Genomic DNA, 13639 nt, shown 5'->3' with positions numbered 1-13639 from the left:
CTGTCTGAGACCCTGTCCATTGCCTAAGGTGTAATCAGAGAGGCATTGTCTAGTCTGATACAGTAACTGTGAATCACGCTTTTCTAGTTCCTTTCTGAAACCAATCAGCTGGCTCTAGAGGTTAACACTGAAACCAATCAGCTGGCTCTAGAGGTTAACACTGAAACCAATCAGCTGGCTCTAGAGGTTAACACTGAAACCAATCAGCTGGCTCTAGAGGTTAACACTGAAACCAATCAGCTGGCTCTAGAGGTTAACACTGAAACCAATCAGCTGGCTCTAGAGGTTAACACTGAAACCAATCAGCTGGCTCTAGAGGTTAACACTGAAACCAATCAGCTGGCTCTAGAGGTTAACACTGAAACCAATCAGCTGGCTCTAGAGGTTAACACTGAAACCAATCAGCTGGCTCTAGAGGTTAACACTGAAACCAATCAGCTGGCTCTAGAGGTTAACACTGAAACCAATCAGCTGGCTCTAGAGGTTAACACTGAAACCAATCAGCTGGCTCTAGAGGTTAACACTGAAACCAATCAGCTGGCTCTAGAGGTTAACACTGAAACCAATCAGCTGGCTCTAGAGGTTAACACTGAAACCAATCAGCTGGCTCTAGAGGTTAACACTGAAACCAATCAGCTGGCTCTAGAGGTTAACACTGAAACCAATCAGCTGGCTCTAGAGGTTAACACTGAAACCAATCAGCTGGCTCTAGAGGTTAACACTGAAACCAATCAGCTGGCTCTAGAGGTTAACACTGAAACCAATCAGCTGGCTCTAGAGGTTAACACTGAAACCAATCAGCTGGCTCTAGAGGTTAACACTGAAACCAATCAGCTGGCTCTAGAGGTTAACACTGAAACCAATCAGCTGGCTCTAGAGGTTAACACTGAAACCAATCAGCTGGCTCTAGAGGTTAACACTGAAACCAATCAGCTGGCTCTAGAGGTTAACACTTTCCTACATTCTTCCCTTCTAGCAACATGTTCCCAGCCAACTTGGTCCAGGCAACTTTCCAACAGGTAAGCAGTAGGACATTATCACGTAAAATGGAAATGTTTCTGTTTCTGAAGAGTTTACGGAGGAGTGGTGAAACACAACATGTTTATAATAGAAGGATATGAATGAGATAATGAGATCATTTTAATCGAAGTCTGTGGATGTTTGACAAACCAATTCACCAAACGTTCGGGTGACAGTTAGTGACAGGAATTAATTCAATTCAGATTCTTTAACAAATTCCAACTCTCTGTTTCACACCTGTACCATCACCATGCATAGCTTGTACATCTATACGTGCGTGACATGTTAGAGTGATATTAATGCATATGCTGTACATACACCGAGTATACAAAACATTATGAACACCTGCTCTTTCCATGACATACAGCGCTGCAGCGTTGCAGTTCTTCACACAAACCGGTGCGCCTGGTACCTACTACCATACCCCGTTCTAAGGCACTAAAATCTTTGGTCTTGCACGTTCACCCTCTGAATTGCACACATACACACAATCCATGTCTCAATTGTCTCAAGGCTTAAAAATCCTTCTTTAACCTGTTTCCTCCTCTTCATCTACACTGATTTGAAGTGGATTTAACAAGTAACATCAATAAGGGATCATAGCGTTAACCTGGATTCACCTGGTCAGTCTATGTCATGGAAAGAGCAGGTGTCCTTAATGTTTTGTACACTCAGTGTATACTGAATGTCTCTGGTCTGTTTAGTACCGTACCAGGAGTATCCCCATCATGAAGACCCCTCCACCCACGGTGACAGCCGCCCTGATGGAGAGCACCACCCGGAGGGTCTATATCTACGGTGTCCAAGACGACAACGGAACAGACATCCAGAACTTCTCCCTGGACCTGACGCCACCGCCAGACATCCAGATGCGCACGCTGCCCGGGACCAGCGACGGCATGAACGTCCTGGGGATCGTCATCTTCTCCGCCACCATGGGTGAGTGACGTCACCACTGACCTCTAACCCTAACCCCCCCCCCCCCCCCACCCCACCCCCAGACACCGTGTAGTGTCATTATGGATGAGGGACAGTTCCACGAACACACTGACACACACACGGACACACACACTCACCAAGGCACACTATCTCGTAGTGTCATTACGGTTGACAGTATAACCATCGTTCCTCCCTTCAGCCACAGCCTGAGTGACAGTTAAGTTTTAATTTAGCCTTTTTTTTTTCTCTCCTCAATGTTGATCACAAACCTTTAGCAAATCAATCTGGCCCATGGTGTCTCAGTCTAACACAATGTGTTGTTGTTGTCTAGGTATCATGCTGGGTAGAATGGGGCCTAATGGCAGCGCCCTGGTCAACTTCTGTCAGAGTTTAAACGAGGCTGTCCTGAAGATTGTCGCCATAGTGATCTGGTAAGAGTTGTAGTTTACGGGAAGAGCAACCCAAAGACATGTCCTCTCAATAACATCGTATTAGACAACATGCTGAGATAGTAATGTGTGCGGGAGTGTCAACAAAATAGTTCATATTCTTTTCTACCGCAGCCAATCACCTGGAAACTATCCTGTCTCCCATGACAAGAACCAAAACAAAAAACGCTACCTTCCTGGTCCACTGCAGGTACTTCCCGTTCGGCATCGTGTTCCTGGTGGCCGGTAAGATCCTAGAGATGGACGACCCGTCAGCCATGGGGAAGAAGCTGGGTTTCTATGCCATCACCGTGGTGATGGGCCTGATCCTCCATGGTCTCTTCATCCTCCCGGCCATGTACTTCTTCATCACCAAGAAGAGCCCCATCGTCTACATCAGGGGCATCCTGCAGGCCCTGCTCATCTCCCTGGCAACCTCCTCCAGGTAAACAACAACAACCCTACATCTAACTCTAACCCTACCTTAACCCTAACCCTAGCCTCAACTCTAACCCTACCTTAACCCTAACCCTAGCCTCAGCTATAACCCTACCTTAACCCTAACCCTAGCCTCAACTCTAACCCTACCTTAACCCTAACCCTTGCCTCAACTCTAACCCTACCTTAACCCTAACCCTAGCCTCAACTATAACCCTACCTTAACCCTAACCCTAGCCTCAACTCTAACCCTACCTTAACCCTAACACTAACCCTAACACTAACCCTAGCTCCAACCACAACCCTAACCCTAACTCTAACCCTACCTTAACCCTAACCCTAACCCTAGCCTCAACTTTAACCCTACCCTAACCCTAACACTAACCACAACCCTAACCCTAGCTCCAACCACAACCCTAACCCTAACCCTAACACTAACACTAACCCTAACACTAACCCTAACACTAACCCTAACACTAACCCTAACCCTAACACTAACCCTAACACTAACCCTAACCCTAACACTAACACTAACCCTAACCCTAACACTAACCCTAACCCTAACACTAACACTAACACTAACACTAACCCTAACACTAACCCTAGCTCCAACCACAACCCTAACACTAACACTAACCCTAACACTAACCCTAACCCTAACACTAACACTAACACTAACCCTAACACTAACCCTAACACTAACCCTAACCCTAACCCTAACACTAACCCTAACACTAACCCTAACCCTAACACTAACCCTAACACTAACCCCAACCCTAACCCTAACCCTAACACTAACCCTAACACTAACCCTAACCCTAACACTAACACTAACACTAACCTTAACACTAACCCTAACACTAACCCTAACCCTAACACTAACACTAACACTAACCCTAACACTAACCCTAACCCTAACCCTAACACTAACCCTAACCCTAACCCTAACACTAACACTAACCCTAACACTAACACTAACCCTAACCCTAACCCTAACACTAACACTAACCCTAACCCCAACCCTAACCCTAGCTCCAACCACAACACTAACCCTAACACTAACACTAACCCTAACCCATTGTCTAGCCCAGTGGTTCCAACCGTTTTTAACCGTGGCTCACCTTGATGGGTTCAAACACTCTGTGACACATCTAAAATGTCCCAAGTCATTTATTTAGTGGTAATGACCATCTTATCTGATCCATAGTGCAAATCATCTATTTTCTGTGACAAACATTTTTCCTGAATTAAATAGGGTTTATTTAAACTATTTTCATTGTTCCTTACTCATTATGGTTCAGTTGTGTATTAAGAGCGTCTCGCAAATATATTAATATTTATATAATAAACATATAGGCCTAGCTAAGGTAAAACACAGTGCCTTCGGGAAGTATTCAGGCCGCTTGATTTTTTCCACATTTTGTTACGTTACAGCCTTATTGTAAAATTGATTACATTGTTCCCCCCCCTCCCCCCCTCATCAATCTACACACAATACCCCATAGTGACAAAGCAAAAATGGGTTTTTAGAAAATGTGGCAAATAAAAAATAAAAAAAAGGAAATATCACATTTACATAAGCATTCAGATCCTTTACTCAGTACTTCGCTGAAGCACCTTTGGCAGCGATTACAGCCTCGAGTCTTTTTGGGTATGATGCTACAAGCTTGGCACACCTGTATTTTAGGAGTTTCTCCCATTCTTCTCTGCAGATCCTCTCAAGCTCTGTCAGGTTGGATGGGAAGCATTGCTGCACAGCTATTTTCAGGTCTCTCCAGAGATGTTATATGTATACTTTGACAATATAAGTAAGTTAACTTGCCATGTCAATAAAGTCTATTGAATTGAATTATTAGATCGGGTTCAAGTCCGGGCTCTGGCTGGGCCACTCAAGGATATTCAGAGACTTGTCCCGAAGCCACTCCTGTGTTGCCTTGGCTGTGTGCTTAGGGCCGTTGTCCTGTTGGAAGGTGAACCTTCGCCCCAGTCTGAGGTCCTGAGCGCTCTGGAGCAGGTTTTCAGCAAAGATCACTCTATACTTTGATCTGTTCATCTTTGCCTCGATCCTGACTAGTCTCCCTGTCCCTGCCACTGAAAAACATCCCCACAGCATGATGCTGCCACCACCATACTTCACCGTAGGGATGGTGCCAGGCTTTCTCCAGACGTGAAGCTTGGCATTCAAGCCGAAGAGTTCAATCTTGGTTTAATCAGACCAGAGAATCTTGTTTCTCATGGCCTGAGAGTCTTTATGTGCCTTTTGGCAAACTCCTAGCGGGCTGTCGTGTGCCTTTTACTGAGAAGTGGCTTCCGTCTAATCACTCTACCATAAAGGCCTGATTGGTGAGTATATATATATATATACAGTATTTAACCTTTATTTAACTAGGCAAGTCAGTTAAGAACAAATTCTTATTTACAATGACGACCTACCCTCGGCGATGCTGGGCCAATTGTGTACCGCCCTATGGTACTCCCAATCACGGCCAGAAGTGATACAGCCTGGATTCAGAACCAGGGACTGTAGTGACGCCTCTTGCACTGAGATGCAGTGCCTTAGACTGCTGTGCCACTCGGGAGTCCATGGAGTAATGGAGTGATATTACCTCTTCATTAGTCTCTGCTCCTCAGCTCCCCGGCTGTTGGCCAGACAGATTTAGTTTCCCCAGACGGGACTGTGTCAGAGTAGACTTGGGTTTCTGTCTCGACGTATTAGGACATAATTGAGAATGATCAAGTATCTACAGTCAGGATGTCCTTAATCAGTGAAATATATTTTATAAAGCCGTTTTTACATCAGCAGTTGTCACAAAGTGGTTTACAGAGCCTCCCACGGAGGTGCTGTTTCTGTGTCAGTCTTTTAGTTCCTCGACTACCCAGAATTAAACGTTGACAGCAGGAGTGGTGTGAATATAATGACAATGATGTATCTTTCAATGAATCTCTCTGTTGTTGTATGAATCATTGAATTTGGTTGAATTTGGTTGAATTCAAATGAAAAAATATGATCTTGAATCACTAGCCCTCCAACTGACTGCGTCTCTGTCATTATTACTCATTAAAGCTTCAATCCTTAACTGAAAATATTACAAAGTTTCTCCCCGCCCCTGTTTCCACAAAAAGCTGAGCAATGGGTCTGGAGAAATGGAACCACTCTCAAATTCAGACCGCACAATGGATGCAAGGACTGACCATCCATGATATTAACATTCTAGTTTTAACCATGCTTTGAGGCTATACAGTGCTTGTTTACATTTACGTTGTGTACAAACATTGGAGTTAAACAAGCTTATATTTTGGGTTCTAATGGGCTACGACAGTTGAACTAAGCTCATTAGGCTATGTTATATTCTTCAAGAATCAATGACTACATATCACTCATTTAAAAGTCAGAAAACGGATGCAGCAACTAAGGATTCTAGCTTCAAGGGAAGGCATTGATATCCTCAGTACTATCCTCAGTGAAAACATTGTTTACATTACCTTCAAAGTGTCACAGACAAAATTTCATTTCATTTCGACACTGAGTTTCAACTAGACAAACGCCTTGGTGTAAGGTTTTTTTTATATACTTTTCATCTCGTTCTTTTTCTTGCCTGAGTCTGTCAGTAAACACAGACTATCTGTGGTGAGAATGTCACCTTTTGAGATGTGAAATTATAACTTCAAGGAAAGTCATGAATAGAAATTGATGAACAGTTATTTTTTTCACGTGATCTGCGTCACAAGGTGGTCCTCTGTTTGTACCCTTACCCAGCTCTGAAATGTACTACTTCCTGAGATAATAGAGTTGAGCGTGCTTAATGTAATAATTTACTCCCCAGCTCGGCCACGCTGCCCATCACTTTCAAGTGCCTCCTGGAGAACAACCACATCGACCGACGCATCATCCGCTTCGTGCTCCCCGTGGGCGCCACCATCAACATGGACGGGACAGCGCTCTACGAGGCCGTGGCAGCCATCTTCATCGCCCAGGTCAACAACTACGAGCTAGACTTCGGCCAGATCATAACCATCAGGTATAACGCCTATTTAGCCTTTATATTAAAGTTATGTAGCCTATATAGCCTTTATATTAAAGCTGTGTAGCCTATATAGCTTTTATAGTACAGGTATGTAGCCTATATAGCCTTTATAATACAGGTATGTAACCTACATAGCCTTTATAGTACAGGTATGTAGCCTATATAGCCTTTATAATCCAGATATGTAGCCTACATAACCTTTATAATACAGGTATATAGCCTACATAGCCTTTAAAATACAGGTATGTAGCCTACATAACCTTTATAATACAGGTATATAGCCTACATAGCCTTTAAAATACAGGTATGTAGCCCACATAGCCTTTATAATACAGGTATGTAGCCTAAATAGAAGGTAAACAACTTACTTGAAAAAAGGGTCCAATGACATGGTGACATTTGCTGTTGATTTCACTTTGAATTCATGTTAGTTGACAACTCAACCAAATGTAAATCGAAACGAGACTTTGAACTGACGTCTGTGCCCAGTGGGGGACTTCCTGGTCAGAAACCTGGAAGTGGTTATAGTGAAAGCTCTAATTACTGAAATGGAACTTCCTGCATTGAAACACATTGATTATTGATAGCTTAATCATCCATTTATGTATATTTCCTGTGGAATTATTTTGACCAAAATAGCGCAAGGGTACAACACATCTGTAGCTTTGCGGTTTGCGAAGCACAGAAATGAATCTAGTGTTACAGTTTTGAGGATGAATTAATGAATATTATGAGATTATACTGAATCAAGCACGTAGATAAACGTAAATGTGACATGTGACTGTACTACGGCTTACTGATCTACCCCGTAAACTAAATCCTTAAATCAGTGGTTACTACATAGCAGAGACAGTCAGACACACACACACACACACACACACACACACACACACACACACACACACACACACACACACACACACACACACACACACACACACACACACACACACACACACACACACACACACACACACACACACACACACACACACACACACACACACACTCCTCCCCCTGTAGACCTATGGTGTAAAATGGCCATGCTCTCCTCTGATTTAATGACATGTTAAACTGTAATAACATTAAGCAGGCCTGTCCTATCCTCCTCTACTCGTCACAGACTCCTGCTTTCCAAATGGCACCCTATTCCCTATATAGTGCACTACTTTTGACCAGGGCCCATAGGGCTTTGGTCAAAAGTAGTGCACTTTATGGAGAATAGGGTACCGTTTGGGACGCGAACCGACTTTGGCCAGGCAGAAAGTAATCTCCTGGCAGTAAGACCCATATGACCTGTATAACTCAGCTCTCTTGTCACGACAGAATTATCAGGAGGGCTTTTAATATTCTTCTGTAGCGTCCTGTTCTATTCCCGTGACGTTTGGCTGTTTGGAACGATAGACCATCTGTGACGTCCCCTCCCTAGAGACTGTGTCAGAGAGTGCGTTAGAGAGTGTGTGTCAGAGAGTGTGTGTCAGAGAGTGTGTTCCAAATGGCATTCTGTTCCCTTTAGAGTGAACATTCTGAACATTACATTCTGGTAAAAAGTAGTTCATTCTGGTCAAAAGTAGTGCACTCTAAAGGGAATAGGGTGCCATTCGATTATGCACCAGTGTGGCGGTAATATGGTCACCGTAACAGCCCATGTCACGTCAAATGTCAAGCAGCCTGTGTATCTCTGTGTCCTTGTGGGGGGACGTACGGTGTCCTTGTGGGGGGACGTACGGTGTCCTTGTGGGGGGACGTACGATGTCCTTGTGGGGGGACGTACTGTGTCCTTGTGGGGGGACGTACGTTGTCCTTGTGGGGGGACGTACTGTGTCCTTGTGGGGGGACGTACGATGTCCTTGTGGGGGGACGTACTGTGTCCTTGTGGGGGGACGTACTGTGTCCTTGTGGTGGGACGTACTGTGTCCTTGTGGGGGGACATACTGTGCAGTATATGCTGTGTACTGTATGTCAGAATCACAGGTCAAGGATTATTGGTCAAATTCGATCATTACACCAAGGAACCAATAATTTCAGAGCCTCACCGTCTGTCTTCACTCTCTCTTCCTGTCGTTCTTCACTCTCTCTTTGTCTTTCTTCACTCTCTCATTCTGTCTTTCTTCACTCTCTCATTCTGTCTTTCTTCACTTTCTCTTCCTGTCTTTCTTCACTCTCTCTTCCTGCCTGTCTTCACTCTCTCATATCACTCTCTCTTCCTGTCTGTCTTCACTCTCTCATATCACTCTCTCTTCCTGTCTTTCTTCACTCTCTCTTCCTGTCTGTCTTCACTCTCTCATATCACTCTCTCTTCCTGTCTGTCTTCACTCTCTCATATCACTCTCTCTTTGTCTTTCTTCACTCTCTCATTCTGTCTTTCTTCACTCTCTCTTTCTGTCTTTCTTCACTCTCTCATTCTGTCTTTCTTCACTCTCTCATTCTCTTTCTTCACTCACTCATTCTGTCTTTCTTCACTCTCTCATTCTGTCTTTCTTCACTCTCTCTTCCTGTCTTTCTTCACTCTCTCTTCCTGTCTGTCTTCACTCTCTCATATCACTCTCTCTTCCTGTCTGTCTTTACTCTCTCATATCCCTCTCTCTTCCTGTCTGTCTTCACTCTCTCATATCACTCTCTCTTCCTGTCTTTCTTCACTCTCTCTTCCTGTCTGTCTTCACTCTCTCATATCACTCTCTCTTCCTGTCTGTCTTCACTCTCTCATATCACTCTCTCTTCCTGTCTTTCTTCACTCTCTCTTTCTGTCTGTCTTCACTCTCTCTTCTTGTCTTTCTTCACTCTCTCTTCCTGTCTTTCTTCACTCTCTCTTCCTCTTTTTTCTGTCCCTCATGGGTTGTGTCCCAAATGGCACCCTATTCCATATGCAGTTTGATACTTTTGACCAGAGCCCAGTAGTGCACTAAATAAGGAAGAGGGTGCTGTTTGGGATGCTGCCATGGTCAATAGCCTACAATAGAATCAACTAGAGGGTTGTAGTGAGGCATCATTTGGCAGGTGTTGGACACAGTACAGATCTGCAATAATCCAGTCAAGGTCACTAATAGCATTTCCTCTTTCGTTTCCAGTATCACAGCTACGGCTGCCAGTATTGGTGCAGCTGGAATCCCGCAGGCCGGATTGGTCACCATGGTGATCGTGTTAACCTCGGTGGGCCTGCCCACTGATGACATCACTCTCATCATCGCTGTAGATTGGGCGTTGTAAGTATAGTTTGTCTTCTCCGTGGTTTAGTTTTATCAATGCTTTTACATATAGCAATAAAGGTTCAGGTGTTGATAACCAAAACAAAGTAGGTCGTATTTTACAGGGTAAAATGTTATTAACGTTTTACTGAGACATCATGACAAGGTGATTTTCAAATATATAACAAAGTGATGTCAATATGCCACAAAAACCCTGCTACTGTAATTGTATAGTGTTGTGTCTCACAAGACTACTAGTGTGGACTGCAGCTCCAGTGCCAGTTCACCACAGAGCCTCCCAACACCATCAAGGCAGCTGAACCTCCATTTTGTGTTCCAGGGACCGTTTCAGGACCATGGTCAATGTGATGGGAGATGCCCTGGCCACGGGGATCATGGCTCACATCTGTAGAAAAGACTTTGTCAAGGAAGGAGAGCAGGTGAGAAATACCCTAACCTGGCATCACAATGCCTGCCAGACACTCTCAACTTTCCATTCAAGGAAGTTTTATTTCCGTTGTGTGCAGTGAACTGACTGTCTTCTGGAAGAGGAAGTGGAGTGGTAACTGGTCAGAACCTTAGAGAATGTTACACTGTAGTACATACCACAGTAGAACACGTCTACAAAAGTCAAGAAGAGACCCAAACATTTATTTGCCTCCGATCACCCAATCTCTCTGTTGAATACAGATATTACAATTCTTACTAAGAGTCCGATCACCCAATCTCTCTGTTGAATACAGATATTACAATTCTGACTAAGAGTCCGATCACCCAATCTCTCTGTTGAATACAGATATTACAATTCTGACTAAGAGTCCTATAACCCAATCTCTCTGTTGAATACAGATATTACAATTCTTACTAAGAGTCCGATCACCCAATCTCTCTGTTGAATACAGATATTACAATTCTGACTAAGAGTCCGATCACCCAATCTCTCTGTTGAATACAGATATTACAATTCTGACTAAGAGTCCTATAACCCAATCTCTCTGTTGAATACAGATATTACAATTCTGACTAAGAGTCCGATCACCCAATCTCTCTGTTGAATACAGATATTACAATTCTGACTAAGAGTCCTATAACCCAATCTCTCTGTTGAATACAGATATTACAATTCTGACTAAGAGTCCTATAACCCAATCTCTCTGTTGAATACAGATATTACAATTCTGACTAAGAGTCCTATAACCCAATCTCTCTGTTGAATACAGATATTACAATTCTTACTATGGCTCCTATCGTTCACTCTTTCTGCTAAAGGCACAATAAAGTTTATCATTCCCATTATATTCAAAGACAATCACACAGAGTTCATTAGGTTATGACCCTCTTACTCTAATATTTATGAGCTTCTCAATTATATTTACAACTAATCCTGATTATTTTCCTCATTTCTCTGTGCGCAATACAAACCTCTGATCCTGCAGTGTGATCCTGGACCAACTATTTGTTTCATAACATAGGGAATTATTTGTTTCTGCACAAATTCACAGATTGGTTTCTTCTACATTTATGGATGGTCTATTATTAAATTTTACGAGATTAAAGAACATTAAAACAAGCTTCAATTGCAACTTATATCCATGTGTGAATGCTGGCCTTTTAATTTTTAGTTTCTTATTCTCCAATGTGTCCTTAAGGTGCCTCTGATCATTTCTATGGATGCAGAAAAATGTATTTTGATCCAATAGTCAGATCCAAGGCCATCTATTTGTTTTCATAGGGAATACATTGCTCTGGCACAAATTAAGGCATTAGTTCCTTCTTGTACCCTCCTGCAGGTGCCTCTGATCTGTGAGACCAAGCCCATGATCAGCATCCAGCAAATGATGACGTACCAGAAGAACGGTGGGTACCAGCACCCTCCCTGCGGACCAGAGGGCCCAGACGTGGCTCGTCTGATGCAGCTGGAGGAGGGGGTACGGCCGGAGCATAGGAAGAGGAATCCCCACGCTCCCCAACACAAGAGGGAGCACAAGGACAAGGACCACTGCTCCATCGACATGAATGGCCTGGAGACTAACGTATAGAGGGAGCCAGTCATCAGCACCACAGCAACCGGCTGCGTCCTGATTCTCCACACTTCTCTAGAAGTGTGCACATGCATACTCTCCGTCATGGATCTAACAATGGTGGACCTAACAACTCCATCCAGCCAATGGTTGGTTACACCAATTCAATGTTTTTAACACCATGACAAGGAGTGGGAAAGTGCATACTGTGGAAAAAGGGTGGACAATCAGAATGCAGCCAAGATTATAGCTACAGGCAAGAGGAAGGGACTGACTGACTAACTGCAACAGATGCAGGACAGAGGATCCAAAAAGAAAATATGATTTTCTACATTATTTATATTACGACCCAGTATGATTGTGCATGTGTGTGTATGTATTTATCACAGTTGTTACACGCCAGCAGAATGATGTGCTGGGAAACATTTTATATGAGAGCAGGCATTCTATACGATGAGAAGACATTCTATATGATAGGAGACATTCTATATGATGAGGAGACATTCCATGTGACAATGAGACATTCTATATGACAAGGGGACATTCTATATGATGAGGAGACATTCTATTTGATAGGATACATTCTATATGATGAGGAGACATTCTATATGACAAGGAGACATTCTATATGATGAGGACACATTCCATGTGACAATGAGACATTCTATATGACAAGGAGACATTCCATATGACAAGGAGACATTCTATATGATGAGGAAACATTCCATGTGACAATGACACATTCTATATGACAAGGGGACATTCTATATGATGAGGAGACATTCCATATGGCAATGAGACATTCTTTATGACAAAGAGACATTCTATATGATGAGGATACATTCTATATGACAAGGAGATATTCTATATGAATAGCAGACCTTATGTATGTTGAAGAAACTTTCTATGTGACAAGGAGTCTTCTATATGATGAGGAGACATTCTAAATGACAAGGAGACATTCTATATGACGAGGAGACATTCGAAATGACAAGGAGACATTCTATATGACGAGGAGACATTCTAAATGACAAGGAGACATTCTATATGATGAGCAGACATTCTATATGATGAGGAGACATTCTAAATGACAAGGAGATATTCTATATGAATAGCAGACCATATGTATGTTGAAGACACTTTCTATGTACAAGGAGTCTTCTATATGATGAGGAGACATTCTATATGAGGAAGAGACATTCCATGTGGCAATGAGACATTCTATATGACAAGGGGACATTCTATATGACAAGGGGACATTCTATATGACAATGAGACATTCTATATGACAAGGGGACATTCTATATGACAAGGAGACATTCTATATGATAAGCAGACATTCTATATGATGAGGATACATTCTATATGACAAGGAGATATTCTATATGAATAGCAGACCTTATGTATGTTGAAGACACTTTCTATGTGACAAGGAGTCTTCTATATGATGAGGAGACATTCTAAATGACAAGGAGACATTCTTTATGACGAGGAGACATTCTAAATGACAAGGAGACATTCTTTATGACGAGGAGACATTCTAAATGACAAGGAGACATTCTATATGATGAGCAGACATTCTA

At 42.9% G+C, this 13639-nt stretch overlaps 1 protein-coding gene across 1 annotated transcript; it reads left to right on the top strand.

Annotated features, from left to right (window-relative positions):
* Positions 1–932: 932 nt before the first annotated feature.
* slc1a7a (solute carrier family 1 member 7a) lies at positions 933–13639 on the top strand. Its single transcript, XM_029705829.1, has 8 exons — positions 933–1019; positions 1725–1959; positions 2291–2390; positions 2599–2832; positions 6650–6844; positions 9919–10053; positions 10376–10475; positions 11826–13639. Exons 1-8 carry the CDS (start codon positions 981–983, stop codon positions 12072–12074), a joined length of 1287 nt encoding a protein of 428 aa, XP_029561689.1. The 5' UTR covers positions 933–980; the 3' UTR covers positions 12075–13639.

Source organism: Salmo trutta, chromosome 21, assembly GCF_901001165.1.
Source record: "Salmo trutta chromosome 21, fSalTru1.1, whole genome shotgun sequence".
NCBI classification, from domain to species: Eukaryota; Metazoa; Chordata; class Actinopteri; order Salmoniformes; family Salmonidae; genus Salmo; species Salmo trutta.
Note: the sequence above shows the minus strand (reverse complement) of the source record. Positions and strands in the feature narration are given on the sequence as shown.

Bases quoted from the DNA above. Each gene is read 5' to 3' on its own strand.
- slc1a7a (XM_029705829.1), top strand. From the start codon at position 981: ATGTTCCCAGCCAACTTGGTCCAGGCAACTTTCCAACAG. The intron at 1,020-1,724 runs GTAAGCAGTAGG...TGGTCTGTTTAG, and splicing joins TCCAGGCAACTTTCCAACAG to TACCGTACCAGGAGTATCCC. The intron at 2,833-6,649 runs GTAAACAACAAC...TTTACTCCCCAG, and splicing joins TCCCTGGCAACCTCCTCCAG to CTCGGCCACGCTGCCCATCA.